This window comes from Chelonoidis abingdonii, chromosome 22 (assembly GCF_003597395.2).
Source record: "Chelonoidis abingdonii isolate Lonesome George chromosome 22, CheloAbing_2.0, whole genome shotgun sequence".
Taxonomy (NCBI): Eukaryota; Metazoa; Chordata; order Testudines; family Testudinidae; genus Chelonoidis; species Chelonoidis abingdonii.
Genome location: NC_133790.1, coordinates 3,434,804 through 3,453,652, shown reverse-complemented (window position 1 = coordinate 3,453,652; position 18,849 = coordinate 3,434,804). Strand labels below are relative to the sequence as shown.

General features: G+C 43.8%; 2 protein-coding genes across 11 annotated transcripts in view; one reads left to right on the top strand and one right to left on the bottom strand.

The window, feature by feature from the left end:
- The first annotated feature begins 355 nt into the window (after positions 1-355).
- Positions 356-11,554, top strand: TCHP (trichoplein keratin filament binding). Of its 2 annotated transcripts, none has more exons than XM_032805459.2 (12): positions 356-712; positions 1,216-1,426; positions 2,281-2,337; positions 3,349-3,417; positions 5,681-5,854; positions 6,817-6,929; positions 7,255-7,321; positions 7,627-7,799; positions 8,840-8,921; positions 9,192-9,377; positions 9,718-9,861; positions 10,778-11,554. In XM_032805459.2, the coding sequence occupies exons 1-12, from the start codon at positions 522-524 to the stop codon at positions 10,808-10,810; spliced, it is 1,500 nt and encodes a 499-aa protein (XP_032661350.1). In that variant the 5' UTR covers positions 356-521; the 3' UTR covers positions 10,811-11,554. The 2 variants fall into 2 exon arrangements, with proteins under 2 accessions (XP_032661350.1, XP_032661351.1); XM_032805460.2 differs by lacking the exon at positions 10,778-11,554 and adding an exon at positions 9,933-10,039.
- A 2,120-nt stretch (positions 11,555-13,674) lies between these two features.
- Positions 13,675-18,849, bottom strand: part of GIT2 (GIT ArfGAP 2) — a 56,227-nt gene continuing 51,052 nt past the window's right edge. For all 9 annotated transcript variants that reach the window (XM_075059835.1, XM_075059832.1, XM_032805451.2 and 6 more), the window contains one exon: positions 13,675-18,143. In XM_075059835.1, coding sequence (XP_074915936.1) covers positions 17,931-18,143 — 213 coding nt within the window. In that variant the 3' untranslated portion in view covers positions 13,675-17,930. The remainder of the gene's footprint in view (positions 18,144-18,849) is intronic.

The window sequence follows — 18,849 nt, the reverse complement described above, 5'->3', positions numbered from 1 at the left end:
GGGGGTGAGCACAGGGGGGGTGAGGGGAACGTGCGCGTGGCACAACATCGCTTGGCGAAGGTTTGCACAGCTTCGCGGGGAACCCCTCCCCCCGCGCGCGACAGGACGGGACCGGGAGGAGAGGGCGGGCGAGGCCGAGCTGCGGGGCAAGGGTCGCTCTCTGCCTCATTGCGCGCTCAGGGAACGGCGTTGCCCCTCGCCAGGCGCCCGTACCCAGGCCGGGGGCGCCGGAAGCGTTGACCATGGTGCTGCGCGGCGGACGGCCGGAAGCCCGCTGAAGCCGTTACTGCTTCCCCGCACGGCGCGCCGCTCGGAGTGGAGTGGCCGCCCTTCTTCGTCCTTCTCGGTGCGCCGCGCGGGCTCTGTCGTAAGCCCTAGGGCGGCCAGCAGCGCCTCGGGCCCGCAGCCGGTGGCTGCATCTCCCGGGCACGAGCGGGGCCGGGACTTCGCGCCCAGCCCCGGGATTGCGACCCGCTGCGGGGGGCCGAGCCGCGGGGACTCCCCCCGCCCGCGCTGCGCAGATGGCGCTGCCTACGCTGCCCTCGTGCTGGCCCAGCCGGAGCAGGGCCCTGGAGCAGCGGATCGTGCGGCAGCGGGAGCAGGAGGCCCGCTGGCGGCAGCAGTGGGAGCGGAACAGCCGCTATTTCAGACAGTCCGGAGCCTGCAGCGCCAAGCAGAGCCAGTGGAGCTCGCGCCGGTCCTACCAGCAGAGGTGAGGCCGGGCCGGGGCTCTGCGTGCAGCAGGGCTCGGGCTTTGTGTTCTGGGGCGGCGGGCCTCAAACATGGGGGGTCGCGAGCTGTCAGCCTGCACCCCAACCCCCCTTTGCCTCCAGCGTCCATAATGGTGTTAAATGGTGTTTTTACTTTATGGGGCGGGTCGCACTCAGGGGCCTGCTGTGTGACAGGGGTCACCAGGACAAAAATTGGAGAGCCACTGTTCTAGGGCCTCCGGTGTTAGGGCTCGGGGCATCGCCATCATTCCTGTAACTCGAGGGCAGAAGGACTTGTGCATGGCCTTGTATGGGAGGCAGTGGACACTGGCAGGTCCAGTTTTCTTCGTAGTCTGGTAAACTGAGAAGGTTTTTGCAACAGCAAGTGGTCTGTGTCATTAGACTGACACATGGTCCCACTGCCATGTGTCCTGTGTTTTGCAGACTCTCTTACTCTGGGCTAGCAGGATGCTTAATCATCTCTTTCGCTGTGTGTCTTTGGTAGCATGAATGCATATCACTGTGAGAAAATGAAAGAGGAAAAAAAAATCAGCTTGGAGCAGAGAAGAGAACAACTTAGGAAACTTTTGTATGAGGAGCGAGAATTGCTAACAGCAGAACTCAGGGAGCTGAGACTGAACAAGGAGCCAGATCTGAACAAGATCAGAGAAAGAAGTGAAGATTTGAAATCTGCTAGAGAAGAGCGTCGGAAAAAGGTAACTTGTGAGAAGTGGTCTGAGATGTGTGTGTAGGCTGAGCTGGGGTGCCCCTCTGTCCCTCTCACACCTGGGGCTGAGGGTAAGTCTCTCTTTGATTTAAAACTTGATTAGAGAAATAAGTGTCCCCTGTGTCAGCCTGATTTTGTGTCCTGCAGGAAAGGGAACTCATGATTTTTAAATACTTGTTTTGGGCTTGGTTAACTGAGTGTCAGACAACATGAGAGGAAGAACTAGTCTTGACATCTTGCTCTTGAAGATCCCTCAGCACTTTCTGTAAAAGCTGGGGTGCTATCCTTGCGATCCTTACTAATTATACTCAGCCTAGTTTATATTGGTGCAGCAGTTTTAACTGGGGCAGTCATTCTTCACGTTCCCTGCTGTTGCTGCTTCCATGGGTGGTTGCCAAACTGAACCATGAATTGGCTGCATGTTACTGGTGGATGAGTCAATCCTTAAATAGACAGTTTGCAAAGCATTTGGAGAGCCCCCTGGAGGAGAGATGCCAGATAACTCTATCCAGTAATATGTCTAAAAATTCTGGGGTTTAGTCTCTTATTGGAGGATTAAGCCATAATAAGATTAATCCCCCTTCCCCCCATATAATTACAATAGTATATGTTCCTGACATGCTGATGGGATGGCCAGTCCCTTTGATGTAAACAGTGTTTTTTAATTTTTTTTTAAATGGATCTAGTAACATTCCAAAGATGTATTCACTAACTGTCTATGGGGATTGTCTAGTGTTGTATTTCCCAACCCTGATCATACTTAACTGATGTTTTGGGAGATTGTAATATTTGTTAAAATTTGATCTACTCTGCTGTGGTCTGATTCTCATGTTTTGTTGATAGGTGGCTGAAGAGCTGCTGTATGAACACTGGAAGAAGAACAATACCAGACTCCGAGAGGTGATAATTATTGGGATCACTTCACTAATGTTCTGAGTGTACTAAATCAGGTTTCAGATTTTTAAAAATGACGTAACAGATGTCAAACCAAGAAAATTATTCCACCGACTCTGCAGACCCTCAAATGCAATCACTAAAGTAGAAGCACCTCCTTGTGAGGTGAGGTTGGTGCCAGTGCTAGAAACTAGACAGACAGCAAGATTCTCAGATATTTGGCTCTTGCCTTGTACTATAGGCTTAGATGCTTTTGAAAATTTTATCCGCTAAGTCCCTTTGGAAATCAGTGGGACTGAACTTCCGAACAGACTTTGATTCTTTTGCAAATTGTATCCTGTACCACTACGGTGCTCTTAGCCTTTGTTCTGCTGGCCCTCCACTCTTCCTGCTTATTGCTATATTCTTTAACATTTGTGATTATTCCCAACTAGTCCTGTGATTGGAATTGCTACCGGAGTCCTAGGGGTAGCAGGGGCTGAGGAAGGCTGTACCAGTTGCACGTTCAGACGTTGGCAGAAAGAGCATCCCACTGCTGGATGTAAAACATGCCACAACCACTGGTATAAAGGCTCACTTCTGGGGTGGTGGGCAAATCTGCTGGAAGGAATTCTGCTGCTCAGTGTTCCATGCTGCAATCTGATCCTTAGCAGTGACCTGTATGGCTTGGGTAGAGGTGTCTCAGTAGGCTCCACAGAGCCTTGTCTAACCTTCCTTGGCCAAAGAGGTTCACCAGCATCTCAGCTGAGACTGGTGATCATTTAGTCTCCTCTTCTGAAGGCTGAGAATCTCCCTGATGCAGCCAAACCCAGGGGATTCTGCTGCTGCACTGTGGCTACCCCAGAACAGACAGTTGTCTGGGAATGCAGTGCTTACTAGTTAGTTATTTCTCCCTTCTGCAGACCTTTGGCAATCCATATCATAGTTTCTTAGTCTGTTTCATATGACATAGTACAGAATGGGAGACTGGACTGCACCACTTGATTTTTGTGATGACCTCTATGTTCCCTTCTTCAGATTGAGTCAGAGCTCCACAGGAAGCATGTGATAGACGTTTGGGGCGATCAGCTAACAGAAAAGAAGCAGGTACGCTAGGATTGCTCCAAGTTGGGATTTCTCAAACTTAATTTGCACTGTGACCCCCCCCCCCATCTCTTCTGACAACAAAAATTACTATATGACCCCAGGAGTGGGGCCTGAGCCCCACCACCCAGGGCTTGGGCTTGGGCCTGGGCCTTGGCCTCAGGTGGTGGGGCTCGGGCTCTGGGCCCCAGCAAGTCTAATGCTAACCTTGATGATCCCGTTAGAATGGATTCGCAATCCACTTTGGGGTCCTGACCCACAGTTTGAGAATTGCCGCTCTAAGTCATACTGGTACCTCTTAACTGTGGGAAGAGTGCTGAAATGTAAGAGCAGATGCTATTTGGTTTTTTGGGGTGGGGGAGAGGAATGCTCATTTTATCTGACCTCCTGCTGGGAAACCTTGCTTTCGGTAGAGATTTACAAGCCTGCCACCTCTTGTGGATAAATATTAGTATTGACTACCAAATACTCTCTTTACTCAGTTGTGAGTGAATGTATAGTGGTGCCTCACTGTTTTACATGAAGATAAGATCTTGCAATTTAATTCTGCCTTATCTTCTCTGTCAGGCAAGTATATAAATCTCCTTTCTGGCTTTATTTCTGGTTTGTTTTCCTGATAATATAAAATCAGCGGCATTGTTTAGTAGACTAAATATATTGCATGGTTTGTTGTGGCACCAAGGGCACTGTTCCAACCTAAGAGCCCTAAATGCAATAACCATGTGAGCACATCTTCAAGAACTTGTTCCTACACCACAAACTAAACTTTGTCAAACTTAACAGTTTCAGATGTCAAAATAAGCAAGGTCTTAGTTTTCTCTTTGGTTAGTCTGAAGGCAGCCCACAGCAGATGGCTACGTTGGCAGTGAAAGTACAGATTGTCAGGCTTCCTGGAGTCGCTCACGGACATGGGTGCCAACTACAGGGCAGACTGTTACAGCCAATTTGGAATTTGTGCCCTTGTTTGTATGTTCTGTAATTAGATTTCACCAACCAAGTATCAAATGTGAACTCCTCGGCCCCTATAACAGCCTTAACAGGCAGTCCCTTGGGGCACTCTGGTTTATCTTGCCATTATGATAGATGGACTGTTACACCAAAATATCACAATAATAATTCAGGTATCAGAGGGGTAGTGGTGTTAGTCTGGATCTGTAAAAGCGGCAAAGAGTCCTGTCATGCTCCAGTACGTCTGTTAGTCTATAAGGTGCCACAGGACTCTTTGCCAATAATATTCAGGTTACTCCCAGTCACTGCAGGTCATTTATACCTTAGGTTTCTCTCCAAAGACAATGCTTGTAGCCAATCCTATAATAAACTAAAGGTTTACTAACTAAGAAAAGGAAATAAGAGTTGTTAGGTTAAAGTAGGTAAACACACACACAAATGAGTTATAATCTTAGGTTCCAAAAGGTAATAGACGCTGCTGTAATGTGCAGGTTCTATATGTCCTTTAGGGCTTACCTGGCTAAACAGCTGGGGATCTCGTGCTTATATTTTGAAGTTTTGCCTTCTCCCTGAAGTCCAGCCAGCACAGAGATAACAATTTCTTCTTGATGTGGATTTTTAGTCCCGTCCCCCGAAGTTCAAACTATTGCGTGTCTCCTCTTCATGGGGATTAATCAACAAAGTCTTTTGTTGGGCAGGAGATGACACCTCTTGCGATATATTAGTATTTCATACTTGTTAATGTCTCTCTTCAGACTGGGGGGGTTTACAGTTGTAGAGCAAACACTTTAGTAGTTACAGAACACACACTTAAATATTATCTTTTAACACGGGGTATCAACATAAGCTGAATACATGCAGCATCCTACAAGCATTTCATAAAGTCTGAACACATTCTTATAACTCTGTCTGTATTAACAATAGTAACAGGCAGGTGAGCCAGACTGGTTTCCATCTATGTACTTGTCCGTATTCAGTGAAGCTTAGGGGCCTTAGCACGGGTTGGCACCTGGCCTGTCGGCATCACACAGATATAAACATTATTTCAAATGAAGAGGGCTCCATTTCAGCATTGTCTCTTTGATCCCTTTAGAGGTGCATAAGGCTTTGAACTAATTTAAAAAAATTTTGGAATCCAGGGGCTCACTGGGTGCTCTACATGTTTGAAAAATCAGGCTTTTTACTGAAGTGACTGATAACCCAGGCTTTTAAAACATTAGAATATTTGTATATATAAAACACTCTATTAGTTGAAATACATGTGATTTGGTATGGAATCACAGTTATTACGTTAAACCTTTTGTTTGGGCTCAATCAGCAAGAAGCAACTGAAAGAGAAGAAAAAAGACGGTATGAAAATGAATATGAACTTGCTCGAAGGGAAGCACTAGAAAGAATGAAAGAAGAAGAAGAAAAGAGGCAGCTGGAAGAGAAGAAACTAGCTGAAGTGTTACTGCAACAAATAGAAGAACTGAAGTTCCGGGAGATGGAGGTAACCGTTTAGTTTCCCCTCATCTGAAGCAGAGTGCACTTGATAGCCTCCAGTCCAGGTGGGAGATACTGGAGCAGTGAGTTTGTTCTGGAATCCTAGAAGGGAGAGGGCAGGCCAATGTTATGATTCTGGCTGAATTTGTTTCTCAACACTGAGGTGAAGCAGCAGGGCCAGTGGTTCTAATTGGATGTGACATGGGTTCCGCTAGCAATGGCTCCTTATTTTCTACCTGCGTGTTGGTACTTTCAGTGAGATTTAGCCCTGGGCCTTCATGTGTTCCTCCTTAAGTATTTGAGCACCCCAATTCCATCTGTAGCCTCAGAGAAAGGAAGGTTGTTTTAGGAACCTCATCAAGCATGAAGGCTTTTTTCCAACAGGAGTTCCTAGTTATGTCTCCAGTATTCTAACACATTAAGGCAGGAGTGAGATTAGTGTGGGATATTTACCATACACAAAAAGAAACCACTTGAAAGAGAGTCTAGTTCATCTTATGGGTGGCAGTAAACAGAGGTTCACTTCTGAGGTGGGGTCCAGCCTCCTGCTGGAAGGAATTTGTCTCAAGAGTGTTTCATGCTGCTAGCTGCCAATACCTGAGAACACTTCCAGGTCAGGGATGATTTTATCTTCTTCCCGTCTCCTTATTTCCTACTGGAACTCTCAGGATCAGGCTTTAGGGCTATTGCTCTGTCAACAAGGACCAACCAGTCATTGAGTCAAGCTGCTTCGATGGGCCTGGTTGTTATATTGGAAAAGTACATTCTGAAGAACTTACCCTGTTCTAATGGTAGTACTGGATAAAGAGAATTGCAGATGCTACTCCAGTGTTGATGGGAAAATAAAAGGTTGTGCTGTGTAACTGGTTCTCTGTGCTGCTTTTGCCCTCCTGTAACTATAATGAATCTGAGAATGGATGGGGAATTTGGAGACCTTAGCTTCCTGAAATGCTATTCCTTTTATAACAGGCAACAAAACTGAAGAAAGAGCAAGATAATTTACTAAAACAGCAATGGGAGCTGGAGGAGCTGGAAGAAGAGAGGAAGCAAATGGAAGCATGCAGGAAAAAGTTGGAGCTTGGGTATGATATGGTATAGTTCAATGCTGTGGTTGTTGGGAGAAAGCCTTTCCTGTGTCCATGGTAGCACTTACTGTATATGGGGATATTAACAGTGTCACTGTGGGCTGTATATGTTAATTTACTTAATATTGTATGTCTGGAAAATCCAGAGCAGTGGATGGGCTAGCACTTTAAATAGAGAAAAAAAAATTGCACTAATGCAGTAAGAACTGTTCCCCCACCAATGCTTACACATAGTACTAGTCATGGGTTGCTTTTCTGAATGTTGCTAAAAGAGAACATGGGAGTTTGGAGCTAGTCTGGTTTTGTATCCTCTTTTTCCTAGTCGTTTTTTGAAACATCAGTATAATGCCCAACTAAAGAGACGTGCACAGCAGATACAACAGGAGCTGGTAAGACAAGACCAGAGGTCACTTAACTTCTGTGTAGTACACTCTTCTTGCACTAAAAACTGCTGCTTCTACATGTTGATTACTTTGTTTGCATATCTCTTGTCTGTCCAGAGCCTTACCAAGTTCCTTCCATCTCCCCCTGGTGGAATTAGGGCAAGAGGAAATTAGGAGTGGTGGTGAGGCTCTGTTATGAGCTTCCAGTGTGTGATCAGTCTTGACATTAGCATGTTTGTGCACACAGAGAATTTACTTGCAACAAGGTTTGAAAACCTGCTCTGTGTGTGACTTTTCTGGCTTTTCTCTAGGAGATGGACAGGCAAATACTATTAGCCCTTCTAGAGAAGGAAGATGAGGACCAATGCCTCCACTCGGCTAGACGGGAGCGGGCTGCTGCAGATGCTGCCTGGATGAAACATGTAATTGAGGAGCAGCTCCAGTTAGAAAAGGCACGAGAGGCAGAACTGGAGACCATTTTTAGGTGAGTCTGACACGCCTCCTGTAGGTTGCTGGAGAGAGTTTAAATGTGATGAATGATTCCCTTTAAAAACATCCTCTTTTAAGTTGGTAGAACTCTGTAAATGTTACTTTGTTGATACACAAGGTGAGGAAGGGACAACTGGAAGCCATCTTCTTCCTGGCTTTCTACTTAGTCTGGGAGTTTTAGAAGGAAAGGCTGATTAGAGTCCTGTGTTACAGAAGTAGGGATGGGTTTTAGGTCCTTTTCAACTTTCCATCTTTTCTGTTGAATCGTTTAGCCATCCAGTCACAATGTGGAGGTAGCACCAGGGTATTAAGATGAAAGGACGCAGTTCCTTTGGCTGAAAAGCATCAAGACCTTCTGGTTCCTTCTCCTTGATGGGAGCGATTCCATAATCCGTCTCTCTTGCTGCAACTAGTACTAGAGTTAATAAACAGGGAGCGACTATTTTTAGAAGTAATGGATTGGTAAAGGTGAACAAGTCTGATCCTTGCCCATCCACATCACAACTCTAGTCAGGCTTTTCTGACAAGAACTTAAAACCAGCACTTGATCATCCAGCCAATGAGCTTTGGGGCCTACGTATGACTTCTAAAGTTGTGTTGTCTCCTTTGTTTCTCAAGAGAGATGGAAGTTGAAAGAGAATCCACTGTAACCCCACTGACTTCAAAAAGTTTCCATGGGGTGTGAGTGAGAGCAGAATTTGGCTCAGTGAAAGCTAGAGGAGTCGGTATGATGATTCATGCCCAGATAAGTCAGGCTGCAGAGGAACTTTCATTGCTAGACATGCTGTTGTGGAAGAGAAGCTTTGCAAACTAAATTTTCTGGCAGGGCCCTGGCTTCCCATCCCTATTGGAGGCAGGAGCACTCCTGAGCATAAAGTTTAACAGACAAATTGCTTTCCTGCAGTGTTCTGCGTACATATGTAAACTACAGAGGCTGCAGAAAATAAGGTATTGAAGGCTTCTCTGTTCCTGTCTCTCTTTATTGCAAGCAATAGTGCTGGAGATCAACACTTTCTCTCTCTCTCTCTCCTTCAGGGAAGAAGCTAAACAAGTGTGGGAAAAAAGAGAAGAGGAATGGGAGAGAGAGAGGAAGGCCAGAGACAGACTGATGAATGAGGTGGTGCCTTCTCTACAGTGATTACTCTGCTGGCTGAAATAAGGACTTTCACAGGGGTGTATTATTTACATAGAACACATCTTAGAGGCTCACTAAGGCATGCTGGTTAGCTCTGTGTTGGGGGATGGGCTTTTCTGCTGGCCCAGTGTATTTTCTGAGAACTGGGTTAACTGTCTAGATAAAGATTTGCTAGGTTTGGTTTCTGAGTCTGGCCCCTTTCTTTCTATTTACCCTATTTCTTCCCTTCATCCCCTGTTTTACTGCAAACAGGTCCTTGTAGGCAGACTGTGTCAGATCCAAGAGAAGATGGAGCTAAATCGCCATGCCCAGGAGGAATGTGTAAAATACCGGGAACAGCTGATTAGAGAGCTTGAGGAGGCAAAAGAGCTAACTCGTCGAGAGAGAGAGGAAGAGGAGGAACTAAAAACAGCTCGCAAACAAGAGCTGGAGTCCCAGGTAGAGCCCAGGTCTTCATTAAACCTGCACCCCAGGTTATTTAGGATGCTGTTAACAAATCTACTTTGCTTACCCAGTTTTGCTAGATTTTAGTGCATGGAAAAACGCTCTTAGATTCCTCAGTGTCAGAACAAGATTCTCGGTAACTTTCTACTGAAACTTGCCCAATTGTGCTAGCAATGGTAGAGTACTCACACAAGCAGATGTAACTGGTGCTTAGTCAGGTAACTAGGATGGATCTGACACTGATTCAAGCCTTGAGTCCTGACCTTTTCTCCTCTTTTAGTTTGGGTCTCTACCTGTGATCTCACTTTAATAGCATATCTTTAAAAATACTCAGCTTGCAGAGCGTCACCTCCAAGAGCAGGAAGAGTTACGGCGCCAGGAAGAGGAGGAGGAGGAAGCAAGGCTGGCAGAGCAGCACTGGGAGGAGTTAGTGCAGCAAGAGGCCAAGCGCATGGCTGAGCGGGGCTATCGCAGTAAGGTAAGCAGAAGGATCCTTGGCAGGACCACATGGAATCATGCACGTTGTCCATGCTAACTTTCCATCCCCAGGTAGTTCATGGTGTTTGACAATGGAGCTCAGCATGCTGCAGAGAGTAACCAGCAATTGCCTCTGAGCACAGTTCCTCTACATCAGAAAAAGTCAGAGCTGCTCCTGAGATGGGCAAAGGTTTCACACCTAAAAATGCTCTGTTCTGTCACTGCAAGTTCACTGCCTCTCCCACACTGCCATTTCTAATAGATCTCCCAAATGAAAAGTGGCCACTGTCTCTGGAAGATTCAGATTGCCATGGTATTGTCTCAGGCGTTGCCCGTTTCCTGTCTTTTGCAGATAGTCATTTTATAAGTCTTTTAAAGCAAGATCTTTCACAAGTGCCTCAAAGTATATCCCTAGTTCAGTCCATGCACTAGGGTGTGGCTATCACCAGGTGATTCAGTGCTGCTCCCAACATCCCCTTCTCTGCCTTAGAACCCAAAAAAACTGCAAAAGAAGCAGGACCCTGCTAGTATTCTGGCAGCAGGAATGTTGCATTTGACAAACTTGTTTTTTTCTGGGCATGTAGGAAACTTTCCAAAACATGTCCTATGCCAGCTGGCTTCTAATTCTAGATGACATGGCAGAGTGGCTTTATTCTTCTCCCTTTTACCATAGCAGTGATAGTAACCTTTGACACACTCATATTGCTTGGCACTCCAATTTTCTTTGGAGAAGTGACTATCCAAGTCACTGATGGCTTTTCATGAAGGGTGTTGTTTTGTCCATTAATAGAACATGGTACTTTCTGTACAAACCAGAATGTCCACTAAGGGGCCAGCACTTTGAGTATTACGTGCCTGGGAGTTTAATTCTGAATGTAAAATTCTTACGGTGCTTCTTGCTATTGACTTTCTTCCAGCCCCGTGGTCGTCCAAAAACAGCATGGACCTGAGAAGGGTTGCCCTTAAGTTCTGAGGTGTGAGCATCATAGCATCAGTATGAAGGACTCAATGTTGCAGGCTATGTGCCTGTTAAACAAGATCAGGCTGGTGTGGAATATTTCAAAACCAAGAATCAAGATGCTGTCATTATGAAATTGTCAGGAATAGTTCATGAAGGTGATGGAGATGTGCTCAGTGCAAATGAAGGGTGAAGTTTTCAAAAGCATTCAGCCAAATTCTCCCTTTGAAGTCAAGGTCAAATTTCCCTTGAATGCAGCAACAGCAGCGGTAAGCCAGTGGAGCTTTACTTGAAAATACTATCCTAAGTGTGGAGGGCCCTACACCATTCCAGCTGCTTCCAGTGTTTAGAAGCTGTGAAGTGACATGATGTAACATGTAAGGCAAAGTCGACTGTCCACCTACACTTAACCAGGAAAAAGACTGGTGGAAGAGTAAATATGCAGAAAGCTTTAAAATAGCTGCATGTATTCTTGACTAACGCAACCCAGTTGAAGCAATGATACAAAGCCACTGACTGTTGCTGTTTATAGTGGAAAGGGTTTCTTTAGCATCATGCCTTTTCTATTAACCCTAAGTAATGTTTGCTCAGAAATCCGTCCTGTGCTTCCTTATCCCCCTGCATTGTAAAACAGTGTTTGAGAATTGCAATGCCACAGGGTGTCAATTCTTGACACAAGTTTCATTTAGGATCTAGGACTTTAAAGATTTTAATAAATATTTACTTGTCTGTTTTAGATTTACTCTGTTTGAAGTTTTCACATACCATCTCATTTTCAAAGAGAGCCCTGCCTTGGATGTGCTTATTACCAGCTATCTTGTGAACAATACGGCCCTGGCCTTCACAATGGATGCCACTGGTTTGAAATTAGACACTCCTAGGTCTTTGAAACTGGGGCTTTTTTTTTTTTTTTTTTTTTTTTTTTAAAAGCTAGCTCACCCTTCTTCCCACACTAGAAGAGTGTACTAAAGGGAGAAGTGATTCTTCTCCCCTGCCCCTTAACTGTACTTTATGAGGTTCAGAGCACTTCAGTGACATTACAGCTCATCTCTGCTGCTGGAATCAGAGCTTCAGCCTGTACAGGAGTAGGGTGGTGGCTGTTGCTTCAAACTTCCTCTTCCTACTAATCTACTCAACTGCACTAGGAGGGCCAGTTGAGTTTACTCTGCCTTTTAACACATGAAAACATAGCTCTAAACAAAACAGAATGTTACGTTAGATGTTCTTACCCCACTGCTACATTAGGGACCAGCGTGAAATCCCTGGTTTGGGTGTTGTATGCTTACCAAGACTGAGAACCTAGTACATGGAGTGAGGTGGGCCAGTAGTTCCAGAAAGCCCAGGTAAAGAGGTGGTTACTGCTAGTCTGAGCCTTGCTGTGCACCTGAAGGTTTGCATTCTCTGCTATAAAAATCTAATCTTGACATATGCATTTTTAAAAGGAAAACATGAAATAGCAACTGCTGCCTAAAATTCATCAAGCTTATCCAGTACTTTCACCTCACAGTGCTGTAGGTTAATCTTCCCATTTATTTTTGCAAGCAGATTTCACTGTAAGAGAAGGCAGCAATGTGATTGAGCTCAACAGTTAAAGTAACTACTGCTATGAACATTAAGTGAGACAGCTGCACTAACTTAAACATCGACTATAAATAGACAATGATGTTTAGGCAACTCAGATTCTACACATTTGCTTGAGGCTAGTGGATTCGTTGTACTGGAAGATTCTCCCATTGTGCTAGTGAAGACCCATTTTGTATTACAAGGAGTTAGAACCTTGTTAATTCAAACACTAGTAGCAGAAGCTCTTCTCAGCTTGCAAAAGTAAATCATGAGTTGAATGAATTTCCATATGTAAATCCTCACACAGGTGGTGAGGGCATAGTGAGTTTCAAGAGGGGAAAATGGTATGAGATACATTCCATGTTCATGATACAATTCAAGATCAGCACCATAACACAATTACACAAATGAAGTCAGACTTTGTCTAAGGCCAGGTCCACATGAGAGAGGGTTTGATAGTATAGCTCTAGTGGCAAATCCTTCTAGTGGAGGTGCAGTTACCAGCAAAGAAGTGCCTTGGCCTGTATAGCTCACACCAGTTCCCCACATGAAATGACCCACGCTACCAACTGTACTTTGCCAATATAAAAATGTCACCAAAAATTAACACCCCTAAGCAACATCACTGTACCAGGAAGAGTTTCTAGAGTAGACCTGGCCTTATAAAATACAGAATAAAACTTAAATGTAGTTCAACTGGGCACCATTACATTTCATATTGCCCCAGCGCTCATTTGCTATAAGCCCCCTTTCAGCTGTCAGTGGTGGCTTTTAGTTTTATATTGTGCAGGATTTCCTTCATTGCCTGCCAAAGCCACTCCTGAAGTGGCAAGGAGGGTTATTACAGCCTGATAAAAAATGTGACCATTTGATGGAGGCAGAATGAAGGAGTAAGAGAAGTAGCTGAATTTACTGGTAGTTTTCAATCCTTTATAATTTTGTAATTTAACTGGCTGAAATCACTGAGGATATTCATGCTCTGCAGTTAGGGAACCAGGCAGAGGTATAACGTATGGCCCTTTGCTACCACATCCCCATCTGTAACAGCAGTTGAGACAGACACTTACTGGCATGTAGCTTTTCTCTCTTCTGGATTTGGCCTACTGATGATGTGCATATACCAGAAGATAGCAGGAAAACTAGGACCAGCCAGGATAAAGAACTATGGTTAATTCATCTATTTTAAAAAGGCACTGCTCAGTGCATTAGTTACACAGATGAACTCCTTTTGCCCTGTTTATAGTACCATCTTGTATGTACTTTGTGTTTGGCCCATATATGCCAAAGGCGAAGCACTTTAAAAGCCTGTTTATTGCGTAAGTAGTAGGCAAATAATCCCAAACAATTTTATAACACTTAAAGGGTTGCACAGTAATTTTATGTAATACAGTAAACATTAAAGGCTAAATCATGAGTACAAAATGGACAGAAATACAAGTTCATAAAAAGGCATTTTCACTTTCCTGTGCAGCATTTTTGTAGAGAAACTATTACATTTCTGTAAGCGCAAGAGGGAAAACATACAAGTTATTTGAAAGTAGGGTTCCAGCCACAGGAAAAAACCCACATCTTTTTGCACCTAAATTACTCCAGGTATTTTAATAGCTCCTTCCCCGCAGCCATTCAAAGCATGTCTACACTGCAATGCAGGACCAGGGTTAGTAGAACTCGAGTTAGCAGACCTTGGGTTTGTTCACCTAGGGCTTGAGAATTTGTCTACACTGCAATAAAATACCCACACTGGCCATTGTTAGCTCTGCAGGGCTACAAACATTGCAGTGTAGATATCAGGGCTTGAGCTGAAGCCCAGGCTCTGGGACCCCGCCCTGTGAGCCTCAGTCAGTTGATACAGACCAGCCACAGATGGTTTCATCGCAGTGTACCCTGAGCATCTACACTTGTCTATATCCACAGGTTAGGAATGGCTGAATGCTGGGTCCCAACAGGGGGCTCCAGCATCTACACTGCATTATGCAGGCCTGAGTCCTAGCACCCTGCAAAAAGGTGGCTACTCTAGCCCTTTGTTCATGATGCAGTGTGGGGGAATTCGACCATCTGCCAAACTTGACTGTCCAGAGGACAATGAAAGTCAGCCCATGGGGTACTTTTGGCAGGCTCCAGAGCACAAGTCCAGTAGGGCTGTGCCTACTCTGCAAAGCAATAGGGGTTGAACGCTGGGTCCTGGCTAGACCCCCCAGGTTCTGGAACCCTTGGCTAGCACAATTTGAGGGTAGGCCGGAGTCTGAGCTCAAACCCTTGGCTTACAGTGCAGTGTAGACACAGCCACTCAGTCCAAAGCATAATGCTACACAAGCTTTGGGCCCAATTGACTACTTTGGCAAACACCAACAATGGGTAGAGTAGATTAATACATTGAGCTAACCAGGGTTTGGTTGGAGTAGAGTCAGCTTTTGCTCCAAGTGCCATTTTCATAAAGTGCACCTCTGTCCTTTTGAAAGGAAGTACCATAAGAATACTGCAGATATCACACCAGACGTATAACTGCTTAGTGCAATAACGTGCTACTATGACCAATATGTAAGTAGAACAGGACTATTTAGACAAGGTGCAGCTTACCAACAAGACCATAAAACTGATGTTTCCCATTTAAAAATATATCTAGATACAGAATGTGAAGTGGGTTACACTTTAGCCACACTTGTACAGCTCATCAAGCCAGAGTCTAATTGAATTGGGTCCTTGCAAAACTTGCCGCCAACAAAGGAGAGATGTACAGTTATTCATCTGAAGGGACTTTTCCAGTTTTGGCACCGAGCAAGCATTTTAAAAAGTTGATATCCTTGAATAAAACTTTAGAAAACAAGAAATTTCTCTTTCCCCACACAGGATATGTAAAAACCATGTGTAGTGATGTCCTGATGGATACTAGCAAATAGCATGCTTCATGTTCCTACTGTGCTAGTTCAAAGAAGTTCTTAAGTGAGGTTATTCTATTTCATACAATGCATTATGCGTGGTTTAATTTTGGTAATAGGTTTTAAAAATACCTCTCTACAGTTCAAATCACAGCCTTGTCTAAATGCATTTCCAGATGCTTAGAGACAGTGCTAGATACAGGGGAGGGGACAGGATAAATTATTTATGAATCAGATTGCAACAGGATTATCCCCTACCTACTTTCTTTTAATCCCCAAATAGTACAATACTTTTAAAAAAGGCAGTTAATTACAACATCAGCATCCAACATTATGGCACTTATTCAGTGTTTATATATACATACAAACAATTTCAAAAGGAAGGAACCTCTGAAGGTTTAATTTTTGTTTGCTAACCTAAAACACAGCTAATTTTTATCACCAAAAAAACCAACTTAAAGAACTGTGATTTAGCAAACTAAATACTGTAGACTCTGCTTACAAAACAGTAGACAGCCTCCTACAATAGTGTTTTTGAATCAAAAATTTATGAGAAAAATAAATTTAGCATTTATATATTCAGACAAAACATCATAGGGTGACTCTTGACCAGTTTACCTGTAATCTCACACTCGAACGGTAACACAATGAGAAGACTAACATGGCAAACTGCATGCGTATGGTCCTATGGCTTTTGGGGCTCCAAAAGAAACTATGAATTGTAGGAGTATTTTATAACAAGGGAAGGTGGTTAGCGTGGTGGAAAACCTGCCTTCAGAGTTCAAACTTCCTCATGTTTTTATATGCGTGTAACTATGTATAACATCCAGTGTTTATAATCCAGTCATTATCTGATGGTTTAGCATCACTGGGAAATAGCTATGTAAAGTGTTGGTATAGTTAGAAACAATAATGAACAACTACAACATATCTGCTCCCTCTTTGCATTCAGTCTTATCTTCTCATTTCAACAACAAAAATAATTCAAACTACTACTTCCTTTTAGCTCAACAGCATTGCACAGCTACAGAGAATCACAAAACATGATAGTTAACTAAGCTCCCATTGCAAGACCAAAGTCTGCCCTCAGCTGTTTAACTCACTGTAGATATTGGTACTGAACAGGTGTTATTGAGTGCCTCTGAATCTTCATTACTGATTACATATGAATCAGAACAGTTGATGTGTAGATCTCCGGGGGAGGTTGTAGGACCTTAGTAGACAGGAAAAACATCTTTTTATATATGAACTGAACAAATTGGTTGTAGCCAGCCAATCTCATTTTCACAGGTTCACGTGCAAGTAGAACAGTGCTTTAAGTGATCATCAAACAGGTCAGTAGGCATGAGGTCATGTTTTTCAAAGAACTTGACTCAGGAGTTTAAGTCCACATTTTCAAAGGTGACAGGCACTTAGGAACCCAAGTCTCACTGACTTTCAGTAAGACTCTGGCTCTAAGTACCTGCGTCACCCTTGAAAATGAGGATTCAGGTAGTTTTGAAAACTTTATCCATGATTAAAGAAAAAAGTACTGGAACTTAGCTAGGGAATACATTAAAGTGGTTGGTTAGCACATGGTGGGTTGTGTATTGAAGGTGACCCTGAAGGTAGGTGTCAATCTGTATATAGTTTGTAGTTTTTGGAAGCTTGGCATGAGAGGTACTATATAAAAAGTGTATTTTTCACATTCCACTACAGTGAGGTATAGCTATGATGTACCGTGTCAGGCATGGCTTCTTTTGAACTGGCCCTCTTATCTTCCATTTTAAAGAAATCACAGAACTCTTTAGTGAAACTGCATCTAAAAAGATATTAAACAACAATACTGCTGCAAACCAGACTGCCTTAGAGAGGACACTAAAATGGGAATAAATGCTGTGGGAAACCTCAAAGTGAGTTTTTCAGAGAAAGGAAAATGATGGGTTGTAACCACTAATGCCTTTCTAAAGTAACATCAAATCTATAGACTAGTGGCAAAGTGACAACTAAAAGAAACTACTTAATCTCATGCTTCCTTCCAAAATAGATAAAAGTGACAAAAGACCTTGTATAGTTAACATGTAATAGGTTTGGATGCCCACAACTACTACAGGTTCAGCAGACTAAGGACTGGTTATTGCACAACAGCTGATATGGAACAGAGAATAAAACTTTGTATTCAATTCTCAGGAAGACAATATAAAACTTCATTCTACTGACTGTTCAACAGTTACACTCCTGCAGCCTTCAGAGTCCACTGTCCTGCTGAGAGAGAGTTTGTTATTCAAGGGGATTCACCATGCAGAGCAGTTCAAGGATGTACAGACCAAAGGCGAGATTCTGCCCTTTGATCTGCGCATTTTACTTCAATGAGAGTTGTGTGTGCGCGTGTGCAATATCTGAAAGCAGAATACAGCTCCAAGGAATCTCTGATAAGAACCTCTGATACAATGCAGGCGTGTGATATTGGCTCAACAGCTGTTTGCAACACACTATATTCTGTAATTAAACTGGCAACACAGGCACAAAAATAAGGCAGTGGGTCAAATTAATCTTTGAAAGTTGTTAGAAAACATGCAAAAATATTACGAAGTGTAACTTGCCCCCTTAGTTTTCTTGTAAAAAATTGAAAAGTTACATGTCTAAATTTAAACTCCAATCTCTAAAAACCAAGACTAAAAAACCCAACAGGACTCAGTTGTTGTTCTCTTTGGTTGTGATGGTAACCAGTTGTTTAGCAGCCTTGGCAATGTCATATGCACACTGAATCACTTGCTGAGTGACCAGCTGGATGTCCGTGGTAGGGCAGGTCTCTATGGGCAGGGTTTTTTTGCATTCAGACTGGAGTCTGTAGGCACTAGATGTCAGCAGCCGCAGCGACGTCCTTACCAACTCAGATTTGGGTTTCTAGGAAGGGAAAAGCAAACAAAGCTTGAGCGAGTTAGCACGGATTATATGCAACTGTTTTAGGATGACTTTGAGCATGTTTGCAAATGCTCTAATACTGTAGCAAGGTGGCCTGGACTCAGTAGCTCTTTCTTTACCAAAGACCAGGAAAGGAAGGGTTTGTAGGGCACCCTATGGCAAGGTAAGACACAGGGCAGAGGCAGACCCTTTGGAATTCACTGAGACCCACACAGAGATAATTATTTGCTCCCAGGAAGCTGCCTATAAGAGACCTGAGAAGTGGTCTAAAGACTCACGAGTTGACAGGTCAAGCAAAGTTCTGGTATAGCTCCATCGCTGTTCAACCAAGATGTAAGCGTCCTTGGCCTATAGGAACTGTGGGCATTTCATCTCAACCAACCTGTGGTGTACCATCTACCCACCCACTTGGCATGGTGACAAATACAAAGGTGCAAGGCCTGACAAAGACCCTCGTCCTCCCTCCTATCTATCCATCTTTTGCTTTTTGTTCATTGCAAAAAATCTAAACCCAGGGAAGAACCACTGGGAAATAAAAAAGGAGCGAAAGCTTAGGAATTTTAAATTTCCTGATTGATTTGATAGGAAAATCAACAGAATCAGAATGTCCAATCAGAAATATTTCATTCATTGCACCAACTTCCCTTAAAGGTTCTTGTGTCACAAAGCCTTAAAATGAGTGAGACTG